Consider the following 13,325-nt stretch of genomic DNA (forward strand, 5'->3'; position numbering starts at 1 on the left):
CGCCATGAGTGAATGGATGAAGGAGGGAGTGAAAGAAGAAAAAGAGAAAGAGGGGCCATAGTGGAGGGCTCCGGAATAATTTCGACCACATGGGACCTAACGCGCACTGACATCGCACAGCACACGGGCGCCTTTTGCGTTCCGCCTCCGTGAAAACGCAAATGATAATAATAATAATAATTGGTTTTGGAGGGAAAGGAAATGACGCAGTATCTGTCTCATATATCGTTGGACACCTGAACCCAAAACTTCAATTTGTTACACTTGAGCGCGAGAGCGAACGGCAAACGACAGAGTATGTGAGCTGCATAGACAGCATATGGGTCGAAACATCCTCTACCGGAAATGCGGTTTCGTATGAGTTGTGGTGACATGCCTTACTTCTCACGCCTCAAAAAGATGTGTCATGTCCAGAAGGCAGTGTCAGATGTCGCCAACGAAAAGAGGTGGGTGTCATTCGAGCACTGCGATGAGCATTGCACCTCCAGCACTTCTGAACTGGCCGTTGCTTTATGGCGTGTCTGCAGTTAACCGAGGACGCAACAGACCCCACGAAGCATGATGGGCTGTTGAAATACAATTTTCAGCAGTGCCATATGTCTGGAGCGTGCTGGCGATGTTGTGTGTCACTGCCCCAAAAAATAGCTATCAAAGCTCGACACGTTGCTTACTTCAAAATCTTGCTGGTTATCGCATCACTTGTGGCCAAAAGTTGCAGAGGCTGAGATCAGCATTCAAAGCTCATAGGTAATGCGTACGTGTGCTAACTGTACAAATAAAAGTGGCTTCTGAAAATGACTGGATTTTGAAACCGGACATCGCTAATGCTATAACAACAACAAAAAAATGCATTCAGATTCAGCGTCGCGCGATCAGTGAAGCTGCTCTTGTGCACATGCACACTCTATATCTCGTCATCGCGGCGATAATCGGTGGTCACGTGTCTCCCAGGAAAAGAAGGATGAGTCCGCATGCGCGAAACATAAAAAAGGGTTGCGTTGCGTAGTCGCGGTTTACTTCGGCGCTCACCAGCGGAGACGTCGGTTCCAGACATCCCTGCAGCTCCTGTTGACAGCTCGCAGATGTACCGCAGCATACTTGGTACGTAACCTGCAGCCGATTTTCACGGCCCGTCCTCCCCAGTGTGTTCGAAGTTCACAAGGTGCAATTCAGTTCTAGTTGGAAGCTACATCACAATGGCTGTTGTCGCGTGGATTCTGACATACATCGCAAGGCGACGTGAGCTAGAAGTTCAAAACTGGTTACCGGCCCGTTCCAAAGCCTCAGTGGCTTTAGGCGTTCGCTGGTAGATCCCAATGCCGTGGGTTCAAACCCGACCACGGCGGCCGTATTTAGACGGAGGTGAAGTACCAAAGCAACCGTGTTCTGTGCAAAGTCAGCGCCCGTTACAGAACCCAAAGTTATCCAAAGCAATCAACAGCCCTCCACTACGACGTCCCTCCTATCGCGAGTCGCTTCGGGACGTTAAAACCTCACAATCCCACAGACTGGGAGTGCCGAGATGTTGCGTTAACTATTCAAAACATCGGGCAACCGTAAAAGTGGAATTCGCCATTCGAAAACCTGGAACCCCTCGGCGCCTTGTTCGAAGGCTAAATTCTAAGCACTTTCTCCAACGGGTGCCTCGTTTCGTCTTGCATGAAATGTCTTTCAGGCAACTGGTCTCTGGCTAGCAACCCTAGAAAATTAAGTTATGCTTTTAGACTGCATTTCCTTAAAAAGAAGGCAACCTTACACGCGCAGATCTACAGAAGGGCGTGGCACACGGTTTCGTGGACTGTAGCTGACATTTACATGCGACACCGTCAATGTGGCGAGGATGCACTACTGCATGGTGGGCCCCATTGCGTGGCTCGTGAAACAATGAGCCGTTAGTCATCAGCAAATTAATCGCAATTTTTGCTTTGCGCCTGCCGGTGTAAACATCTCTGAGCATATGCTTCGGTATCGGAGCTACTTTGATTTTATTTCTTTGTAGTTTCTCTGGGGATGATCGAGAAACCAGGGCTCGTATGTCCGCTATCGTGCCTACACGCCTGAGAAGGGCGTGGCCGGCTTGTGTTTGTTGGAGTCGGACTGTTTGCGATGTGAGGACTGCTTCCTGGAGTTCGTAATATGTGCTGAAAAGACCAAGGGCGTGAAGATTTTTGTTGATGTGCTGGGCGGAAGATTAAGCGTCGTTTTGTATGCCTGTCTTCTGATGGTGTCAATCTGTTGCTCTTCCTGTTTCGTGGTCTTGTGAAAAGGAATTCCGTACAGTCGCGTTCGATGATCGCTCGAGCTGGGACCGAAACAAATAGCAGCGCCACGTTACGTCATCACCTTCCGGGACAAGGAAAACATCAATGTAGCTTCGCTCTCTTTTCGCTGTTCCTTGAGCAGTTCTCACCCCCCTTGTAGCAAGTCGCAGCTTTTCGTTTTTTTTTTTTTTTACGTGTCAACGGGCAGCGTTGAGACGACAGGTGTCGTATTCTTCTGTATACTGTGGGAGTGGACGCAATCAATGGAAAGGTTATCGTGCGGGCGTCAACCCGTGCTAGAAATACCAGCCTTGCGCGGCATATTTTTTTCACCTTTCAGGAATGAAATTACGCTAGCTTCCGTTGCCCTCAGGCTCTTCCGCAAAGAGCGGGCTCTCTTCTCAGTAACGATGGTGTCAGGGTTCTCATTTTTTCTTAATTCCTCCTTTCGCACCTATTTCCTGTGCGCAGTCAGTGCATGTTAAAACTCCCCAGGTGTTCGAAATTATTAACGCAAAGGAATATATGGGTGATCAGCAGAAAATTGCGGCGACGGCGGCAGCGTCCAGAAAAAACCGGCACCGAAAACCGTTTAAGGTAGTGGATGATAGGAATGGAAAGGTGCTTTCTCTATCCTGCTGCTTAGGTGGGCCCCTATACTTCACTTCAACTGCACACCTGAATTTTTGGTAGCAAAAGAGTGAACGGAGGAAAATCAAGAAAGCCAAGGTGCGGTCTAGTCTTTGTCACTTTTCTTACTGGAGTATACCTGAACGATGCGGAAGGGGGGTGACGATAACGGACTACTCATAATTGGGATTGCTTAAGTCAATCGATAAGGTTGGCGGCCTGCCTTGCAGACGAGGCACTACAGGTTATCTTTCCTTTAACTATTTTGCAGAGACCCATCGTTCCCCAGTTTCGCAGAATGCTGGCGCGGGGCTCGCGGGTAAAAAACGTCGAGGATGCTGGCGTACCATTGATTAGTTCAGTTTTGAAGGAAAACAAGTGATTGACTTAAAGCAACTTGTCTCAGACTGGTTGACGAAACGGTGCCCAGAGTTCTGTTGGGGCGTATCAGTACTCAGGCGGTTTTTTTCCCCTTGGGTGGGGTCTCGGAAAAAGATTTCGCTTCGGGGAAATTTGAGCAGAGAGATGCATGGTGCTCTTGACAGACAGAGCGGTTCACGCTGACCACTCTAGGCCAGTTGTTTTGACCCGCGTGATTTTAATAGTTGGCCCAGTGTTCGAAGACGTAATCTAGCCCTTTCAAAATGCCGCGGGTTCACCGAGTCATCGGAGAATTCTCAGGATTTCAAAAACCATTTCCATCGCCGCCTGGAGGGAAGTGGCGGAAACGGGTGAGGGTGTTGACCTCCCAGGAACATCACCATCCTTAATTATTAGCTGCAGGTATCCCTATTTTCCCGCACAATAATTGTCTTCGGTTGCTGGGTAATGGACAATATTTAGTCAATATTCTGTCAACTTTTAATTTGGTAGCGGTATATCAGACTTACCCGGGCTCATAAGGATACACTGTTAGCATCATCATCATCGCCATCATCTCGAGAGTCGAAGGCATGTGTCGTTGCATGATCTTTGCAGTATGTCATACATGAGAACTGGCGCGTTTACCTGCTGAACAATCCGAATCTCATAAATGTGGTCCAGGTTGTGGGCACTCTTTTTTTTTTGCACTCTTTGTAATGCATCATGCGCGCATGTGCAGTAATGTGGGATCCACATGGATCTTGAAATGAGGGTGGATGGGGGCCTGGTATGACGAGAAATTACATCGTTGTCACGTGAGTTGGTGTGATGTCATATAACAGCGTTGTCACGTGACTAGGTTCGATGGCCCATTACATCGCTGTCACGTGACCTGGAATGACGGCACTCTCACATGACATCAATAATTATACTAATTAGTCAGCGTTAGTGATTATATTAATTAGCATTTATTATGCGATGTCATCATCTTCGTCGCGTGACTCGTCGGCTCGTGACGTCGCTTGGCGCCGTTTCTTGCGGACACTTTTTTTGCGGATATGAGCTTGAAAGTGTGAAAGTGTGCTATCTAATGCTTTTGGCATTAATAAAAGAAGCCGCTCGCTTCTACATAGACATAAATACAACGCGTCTCTTTTGGTGTACTACAGTCGCAGCTTGTTAAGTATTTTCGAAGGGAACATACAGAGGACTAAAAACAGCATCCTCGCTATGCCGGATAGAACTAGAAAATCGAAACATACTGGCATGCGTCTGCACAAACCGTCGCATTGGAAAGTACATCGACGACTAGTTTCTTATATTCGGTAACTATTCTCAAGCTTGAAAAGAGTATCGTGAATACCTGCGCCCCCCCCCCCCCCCTCCTCGCAATTTCTGGTAGATGGTGTAGAAGGGCTGTGTTTGTCAATTGCCGGTTGGTGCGTGAATGAGCGAGAGGCTTCCAATACGAACAAGTACACACGAAACTGGTTGCCAAATATTGACACATATAAAGCACTCACCGACGTACTGGTGGTAACCGCATATGAGACCCCTGTCCGCAGGCCATATACTCTGAGGGTTCATTCCTGGTTATAAGCTTCTCATATTGCGTGCACCTGAATAGCGTCTTTACACACTTAATTAAATAGTACCATCATTTTTGGCTTTCCTGTATCACAGTATCCTCAGGATTGTTTTTAACTGAAAAAGCTTCTTAATCTCTTTTTGTTTTGTTTTTCGTTTGTTTTCTGAGGTCGAGCAGCCGACCTCAGCCACACAATTTTAGGTTGAGGTGAGGTTGAGTGAGGTCAGCAGTGGCCTCCGGAAAAGGGAGGTGAGGGCGCCTAAGGAGACCTTAACTGATGAGGTTGAGTGAGGTCGGCAAATTCTTTTTGAGGTTGAGGTGAGGTCCAGATTTTTGAGGTCAAATGCCCACCTCTGCTGAGGACTAGCGCTTGGACTAATCGCATCGTGTCCTCTTCTGGCATGCCTTGGCGATGTCTGGTGATAAGACTAACCATGCAGGTTATTTGAGTAGTGGTGGTGGTTTTATTCGTTCGAATGTTGTGGGTAGCCTTGAGGTTGCTCTGGATCCAAAGCCAAAGCACCCGGATAAGCTCCACTTCCTTTATGGGCGGCTCTTCTATCGTAAGGCTGATCGCGCCCGGTGATCTGCATATATATCGTGGATTATGAACCCATATTACTTCGGGCTTCTCTGGGGAGCAGTGAAGAGCGCTTTTAGAGGCGAAATCTTCCACTATACTTGTGCTGCTTCCCGTAGCGTTGTTTCTTTGTGGCCTAAGGAGCCCTTGGTGGTCCATATCGTTATATAATCAGCATGCATGGAGCGTATATCCGATATAGGGGAGTGTTTGGAGTTGCTGTGCGAGCTAGAGCATCGCGATGTTGAACAGCAGGGGTGATATGATAGAGCCCTGCGGCGTGTCTTTGTGTGGCATTTCTCGAGCCTCGGAGAGTGTTTGGCCTGTACCTAACGTCGTTGTGCGTCCTGTGAAAAATGCTCGTACGTAGGAAAATACCTTGATCGATGATGCCTTGAAGGGTTGCTTCGTGCGAGATGTTATCAAAGGCACCATTTATATCGAAGACAAAAATGAGGACGCGTCCCAAGACACTTCGCTCGACTCATGGGTACCGAACCCTTCAATAAACCCCACCAGATTACGTGGACCCCTGGTCACGAGGGACCAGAGGGAAATTAAAGGGCGCACGCTTAAGCTTGAGTAGCAATCAACCGAGCGGGGCCCATCCAGCGCATTCCAATTCATCCCTATTCCCTCCACGTACAACGAACGCTTAAAGTTTAAGCGCCCAAAATACACTCCTCCTCCCACAAAATTAGACACCCAGGGCGCTATCTCCTGGCGTCAGATCCAAACGAACACTATGCCTCCACAAACTTCACCTCATGCACCCAACACTATACCCTGACACATGCCCATGTAGCCAAGCCCGCCCAACACTCTTCCACATTTCGTGGGGATGCGGGGCGAAACCGAGCCACTTACAGACGTCATTTGAGCGGTGGGAGGCGATGCTGACCAGCGATCGTATCGAGTACCAAAGAGCCCTCATAAAACAGGTCCGTCTGACAGCTCAAGCCAGTGGAGCCCTGGACAAGCCTCAAGAAACATTCCTGATTTTAATCATGACCTATCTACCTACCTGCTAATCGCAATTTGCCGGACACAAGTTCACGAAATGTGTGCAACATCCGTGGGAGGGGCGCATTGCAGACACACAACGCGCCTTTGTGCCAGCCATGTCTCTCGCCGGCATTTCTCTTCCGACTATTTGTCCACATTTCCATGAAGGCAAATCGAAGAAGAAAAAAACGCGCACATGCTGTGCGATATCGGTATGTTAGATCCACCATGGATCGAAATTAATCCGAAGCCCTCCATTACAGCGTCTCAGGCGCAAATTGGGGACATTAAACCACCCGTACTATATCATTTAGAACAAGTGAATGCGTCCCCAGCTTTGCACTGAAGCTGCGGTATCCAAGATGAACCGCGACGCCGCCGCGGTGGCTCAGTGGTTATGGCGCTCGGCTACTGACCTGAATGACGATGGTTCGATACGGGCCGCAGCGGTCGCATTTCGATGGAGGCGAAATGCTAGAGGCCCGTGTACTGTGCAATGTCAGTGCACGTTAAAGAACCCCAAGTGGTCGAAATTTCCGAAGTACTTCACTACGGCGACCCTCATAGCCTGGGTTGCTTTGGGACGTTAAATCTCCATAAACCAAGGTGAACTATGTATTTCTTAACAGCCTCCGCGGATTGATAAGTTTCCAGCGTTACTAAGCCGGCAAGTTAAAGTTCCGGATTTAGGTTCCGGATTTAGGTTCCGGATTTAGGTTCCGGATTTAGGTTCCGGATTTAGGTTCCGAATTTAGGTTCCGGATTTAGGTTCCGGATGTAGCGAACACTACAGAAGTATGCTTTCACGGCGTCCAAGGGTCCTTTGCGGGGCCGCATTCTGCCATAAAGGGTACGGAAAGCAGCAGTGGAGTGGTGCGAGGCTTCAGGCATAAGAGAAAAAAAGTAAAATATAGCTTACTGCGCATGCGCACATGTCAGGAGCAATGTTCCGAGCTGGCGCTTTTGCAATGCCCGTCCGTGTGTACTTCAGCCCAACAAGCTGGATAGCGGCTCCCTTTTCCGGCCGTGACTACCACGCACTGTGTTTAATGACTGGTATTAGTGCATCGTGGCATGGGTTGTACTTTTTCTGTTTCTTTTTCACTTGTCTTTTTTTCAAGCTCTTCTTTTCCTCGTCGTTCCTGGACGAAAGACACGGGCTGTTCTTTCAAATGCATAAACTATTGACGTGCACATAGGTGTAAATACCAGAGCCCCTTCCTTGCATCTGTGAACTCTTTTTCTTTCAGACTGTACTTTCTGCTTGTTCTTGTCTTCCCACTAACTGGGAGGCTCGAGCGCAGACTTTCCTCATCAAACGCTTATAAGCGGAACATCGTATAAGCAGGAGATCGAAGGAAAACGACTTTTCAACGTCACAGCACAATATAGCTGAAACATTTAGTCAAATTCTCTTAGCTTTTTTTCTTTTTTGGTTGCAATTCTCCCATGTCTAATACATAAATGTAAACTGGTGAAACGAAAGGCGGTCGAATGATGTAGGATGCAGCACACATTATGAAACTAGCGTCTGTAAGCAGTTAATGGTAGAAATAAAAGTTCAAGAAATGACGCTTTGGTCCGATCGGACGGAGTTCCGAGTCTAGATCAAGGCAACGAGCTGTCCAAGTAATGAACCCACCTTCCTTCACGACTACGCTACGCGCAGGTTTCTAGGGCGCCGTAGGCTGCCGCCCAGCAGCCACGAACCAACTGCGGGGAAGGCGGATGACTGGAGACTGCCTTGACGCATGTCAAAGGGGAATGAGGTCATGCTTGCGGTTCGAGACAGGCGCGACGAAAGCTGACTAAGTTCGGATAAAAGAAAGCGACGCCCTCATTGCGACGCTGTTATGCTCTTTAGTTTGAGAGTTCTTTCATTTCATTTAATTTGTTCATTCATGCCTCAGCGAAAGGGGCCTAATCAAAATTTTTAAACCATTGCGCGCTATCGAGCACTATCGAGCCGGTGCAAAGCGGTAAACGAAACCGAAAGTGTTGCTGTTTTAAGCAATATTGAAAGCTAAATTCTAGTATTACTCTAGTCATTTAGATAATTCAATATAGCTACAAGTAAGTTCTAATTTAAATGCATGTATTTGTTTTGAATAAACTTGCGAAAGGTGGCAGACAGCTCTAAATGTTTCGCTTTCTCGCCGCCACGCGTCGTCGAGCGCATGTGGGGAATTTTTCCCCCCCAACCTCGCGTCAACGGAGTTCATGTGTTGCAGCGCGAAGGCTCCGTGATAACAGGATTACGTGATTACAGTGTGGTGTAGATGCAGGTTCACATAAGGTGAGTCACTACATTGGTTTAGGTTTTGGGGGGACTAGTAGAACTATGGGCCTGATCGGCGCTTGTTTGACAGAGTACTGGGAAGTGTGCTGCTTCCGACAGTTGCATCGCTTCCGCAAGTTGTAACGGCACTTCTCCGTATGCTTTTTGCAGAAAGTAATTTGTGTATGCTTTATAGTTCTTCTAAATGAATGGCTGGTCATTCCTCACGACGAAAGCTTATTGTAGGGCTAAAAAAAAAAAAGTAACTTTTGCTTGGAAGAAATCGCTATCGACAGCTTCGCGAAGTCTCAGCTTCCTGACAAGTTTTGAACGCTTGCGATGGGGTTGAAATCACCAGACTTCCTAGAAAAATCGTTCGTTGCCGATCAGCACGTCGCGAAAAATGTCCACCTCAGCTCACCTGGGTGTACTGGATGACTTCTCATGTATTCGTGAGGAGCTGGGATCGCTCGACGAGTTTGCATAGTGCTTCACTGACCTCGATTATGGAGGTGAGTTTCTGAAGCAATTTTCAACTTTGTATGCCGATTCAATGCGCATTGCAAACCGGCCTGGAAAGTGTCGAGGAGTTTTATCGAACAGTGTTGGCAAGTTCCCTTTCTTGCGGTTGGCGGTCATTTTCGCGCGCTAACCCCGTACGATTCGAAATAGAATCTCTTGAGCTAGTGCTGTCACTGCGGTTGTCATCACGTGGAACCTGAGTCGGCTTTGTAAACCTTGACGCAGCCGCGCATGAGGCTTTGGTCCTGCGGAAATGTGTAATCCGCAAAGGCGGTCTGTTTTCGTAAACAAGGGCGCAACCTTCTGACGCTTGCGCACAAGTAAGATCATGCGTAATTTATACTGCTTGCAAGAAACTCGTCTGGGCGCCCTTTCCGCTTGTGTACACAAGACATATGGTGCGATGTACCGGCTGCGATTGCTCTTACCGCTATTCGTTCACTTGACTGTCGCTTGTTTCCCGTCGGGCGAGGCGTCTGGCGGCTTATGACATCTGCCTTATTTTGTGCCTTCTATTAGCATTGGTCATTTCCCTGACAGTTGTGCTGAATCCATCTTTTCTCTTCTTTCTTTTCAGTTCCAGATGACATAGACACAGGGTAAGCCATGCTTTCGTTTATTCTCGGGTGAAATCGCCAGTTTGCTTTTTCTGCCCATTTCAGCCTGCTATTGCTTGTGTATCTGGCTATTGCATACTTCTTTATCAGTACGCAGGCTTGCTTGTGACTGCAGGCCACTCCCGCTCTCTGTGCTGTTAGGTTTGCTTTTGCAGTGTTTCATGCTTGCAGTTGCTTGTATATATCAAACTGTAGCGCCCTGCTTAGCTAGTATGCAGGCTTGCTTGTAGGTACAGGCCACTCCCGTCTTCTCTTCGGAGGCTGCTTTGTTGGCAGTTACAATAGCCCTTGGTTGGTCTACCAGTTTGCTTTTCCAGTATACTTCAACTCCCTTACATATATCTGGCTGTTGCACCCTGCTTTGCTTTGTCAGTACCAAGGTTTGCTTGTGCCTGTGGACCACTCCCACCTTATACACCTTCTGAGGTGCTTTAACTGGCAACAGAAGCACAGATGTTTGCCGAGCAGCCACAGATGTGGTCTTCAGCACAGGTGGTTTGGGATTGAGATTGCATGCTGCTTATGCATTGGCATTTGCTTTGCACAGGATGTCGGCAAAGGCCTGTGGCCTGTCCAGCTTTGCAACTGGGGCAATGGATGGTGGAGGTCCCAAGGGAGACGGTGAGAGCCGTACAGAGAGAATAGAAAGGTACGTCCATGGGGCCATCCTCGCATAAAGCAGTGCAAATTTCTCTGCCACTTTCGCCATGCTGCAGCAGTGTGCTTTGCTGCGCTGACTGTCTTCAAAAACAGAGCATTTCATCAAACAGAAACAATTGTTTGGAAAAATTTTTCCTAATTTTCAGTAGGCAGTATGCATTTGTGCTTAAGTTGCCTGGGCAGTTGTCATTTGTAGGCCAGAATGACTGAAGACTAAGCAAAGGACAGTTGTTCTCTGCATTGTGACTGAAACAAAACTAGTTTTGTTTACTCAGATGGACATAATTATTAGATTAAGTGCAAAAAGACTAAAAAAATGTCAGCAGCTGTTTAAAAATTGCTGACAAATGTGGCAAATGTTGGAACTTTCCTCTTGTTTTTAGAAGTGCTTCAAACTTGGTATCTAGGTTCAACAATAATGGCTGTAGACACTTCTGGACTCTTCATTATCTTGATTGATAGCTGTTGTCACTTTGTCTTGTCGGACCTGAGAAGTTTGCTTAAAACCGTAATCTTGGGCTCCAGTGCCAGTCCTACATGGTTCACTGCTTTGCCTCTGTTGCCTCAAGCTGAAATCTTTTTTGCTCCCTGAGCAGCTTTACAACCACAAGGCTTCGTCAGTCTTTGCTTTGACCAGCTGCTAGTTCTTGCACATCTCTCTAGTGTAGTGTGGTGCTTCGCTTGCTGGTAATTCATTGTACGTTTTTCTTTCAAAGCGCATAGTTTGTACCCGCTGCGGTGGCTCATTGCTTAGGGTGCTCGGTTACCGAGCCAAAGTACCTGTGTTCGATCCCGGCTGTGGCGGCCGCACTTCGATGGAGGCGAATTGCCAAAGGCGCCTGTGTTCTGTGCGATGTCAGTGCACGTTAAAAATCCCCAGGTGTTCTAAATTATTACTTGTCGCTGGAAGAGTGACTTGGCACTCGTGCCTTACTGTGCTGTATGTCTGAAGTTTCTGCTGGTGATTTCTTTACTGTGCACATGATACCATGGTCATTGTTAAATTCTAGTCTGTATCTCGTTGTAAGAACACAAACATGCAAGCTACTTTAACAACTTGCTTCTCACAAGTTCAGTATTTCACGAATTCAGTTAAGGGGTCTGTGCTAAGAATATTTGGCGAGCACTAAATTTTGTGAAACAGCCTTAGTTCTGCCCTCTTCACTGAAATCTGCAAGCTTCCAGAAGCTGCAAATGCTACACATGGCTCATGCTACAAGGCGGCTCCACTCTTACCGAAGCCAGCTTAGGAGGAACTTGGCACTAAACAAAAAGTAAACGCACTGATGGCGGTTGTTCCTTTAGGATGACATTTTTTTATGTATTTCAAACACCTGGAAAATTCCACAGCCTCAGCCAGAACCTAAACTCTTTGCTAAACTCTCTTCGTTCATGCAGCGAATACAGAACTTACTCGCAAATGCTGTCAAAAGCTGACTTTATATGCTCATAGCCAGGTCCCAGATATTTCAGTGAGGGGAGAAGTTAGGAAACATTGGGAAACAAGTGAGCAGAAACTTGGGCTATGGGTTTAGAAGGTTACTTTTAAACACCATCCTTTCAGTATGGCTATTTTCCACATAGATCTTAGCAGAAACAGTATGCTGATCTTGAGTATTTTTTGCCAACTTACAAGCCAAGGTTGTGGTGAAATCATTTATGGGACCTATTTTTTTTTTGGCGAGCCTTGTATAATTCGCGAAAAGAGCGAAGATGAAAATGTTTACAGTGTGTTCGTGTAATTGCTTGAAGGATGCTTTGTATTCCTTGTGTTTAAAAGTAGTTCCGTTCTACTTGGCCACTCTCTAAGTGGTATTCGAATGGGTCATGCATCCTTCCACTGGAGACGGCAAGTGTGCATCATGTGGTGGAAACGTCAAAGCTTTGAGAGGCGATGCAATGATGTAGGCTTCAGCAGAAAGCAGGGGAGCATTTTCTTGCCCAGAATAAATGGTTCTTGTCTTGGAGGAGGGCCTTCTCATTGTAAGCAGCGTTTTCTTAGCATGTCTAGTAAATTCAGAAGTCATGCTTTGCAGCATGCCTGCGATGCTATTGATATAACCTCACTGTTTTCAGCTGGCAGCTCATATGGTAAGTATTGTCCCACTTGGCTTCCAGCGACTCGTATGAGTGCCCAGTTGTAAATACTGCAATAGCAAGGAAATGAGTGCGCTGAAAAGACATTCGAAAGGTAGCTAGAATGCATAAGCAAGCTCAGTACTGATCAAATTATGAAAAACCTTTTGTCGTCGTTGTAGTCATGCGACGTTATGTTGTCAATGCTGGGTTATTGATGGTAATGGTGGTGGCAACTAGCCTTTGGTTATATGCTTTTGGCCAGGGAGAATATATCAGTACAGACCTTTCATAATTGGATCATTAAGCAATTTATTTGTTCACTCTTGCTGCTGTTGGGAACATTGGCAGAAATGATGAACATGCACTGGTGTTTGTCAATATGGTTGCACAAATCGTCTTGCAATTTTTATTATGGCCAATCATAAGAGCACTGGGTAGTGCTGTTTAAAAGTGTTGTGGTGGGAACATGATCAGTGTATGTATTCATCTACGTGCATGCTAGTAATGGGAGGTTTATTATCAGCTCGGGTCAACAGGTGGTGGTGTGGTGAGAACCTCTCAATGCCTACATGTAAACAGTAAAAGCAGTTTTTAGTAGCACCTAAGCCAAATTTCACTGCCACTCATAAAACATCTCTGCCTCTAAATAAAGTTGACCTTGCATGTTTCTCACAATTGCACATTCTCAGAAAGAGTGGAGAAGTAATCGTACATTTATGGTGTCATTGCAAATTCCTGCTGT

The 13,325-nt window shown here is 46.8% G+C and overlaps 1 protein-coding gene across 7 annotated transcripts in view; it reads left to right on the forward strand.

The window, feature by feature from the left end:
- LOC144125615 (uncharacterized) overlaps window positions 1-13,325 on the forward strand; it is a 272,073-nt gene that overhangs the window by 163,161 nt on the left and 95,587 nt on the right. For 5 of the 7 annotated variants that reach the window (XM_077659145.1, XM_077659146.1, XM_077659147.1 and 2 more), the window contains 2 exons: window positions 9,805-9,826; window positions 10,392-10,493. In XM_077659145.1, coding sequence (XP_077515271.1) covers window positions 9,805-9,826; window positions 10,392-10,493 — 124 coding nt within the window. Of the gene's footprint in view, window positions 1-8,605; window positions 8,724-9,804; window positions 9,827-10,391; window positions 10,494-13,325 lie in introns of those variants that run through there. The other 2 variants (XM_077659151.1, XM_077659149.1) reach the window with 2 other exon arrangements.

This window comes from Amblyomma americanum, chromosome 3 (assembly GCF_052857255.1).
Source record: "Amblyomma americanum isolate KBUSLIRL-KWMA chromosome 3, ASM5285725v1, whole genome shotgun sequence".
NCBI lineage: Eukaryota > Metazoa > Arthropoda > Arachnida > Ixodida > Ixodidae > Amblyomma > Amblyomma americanum.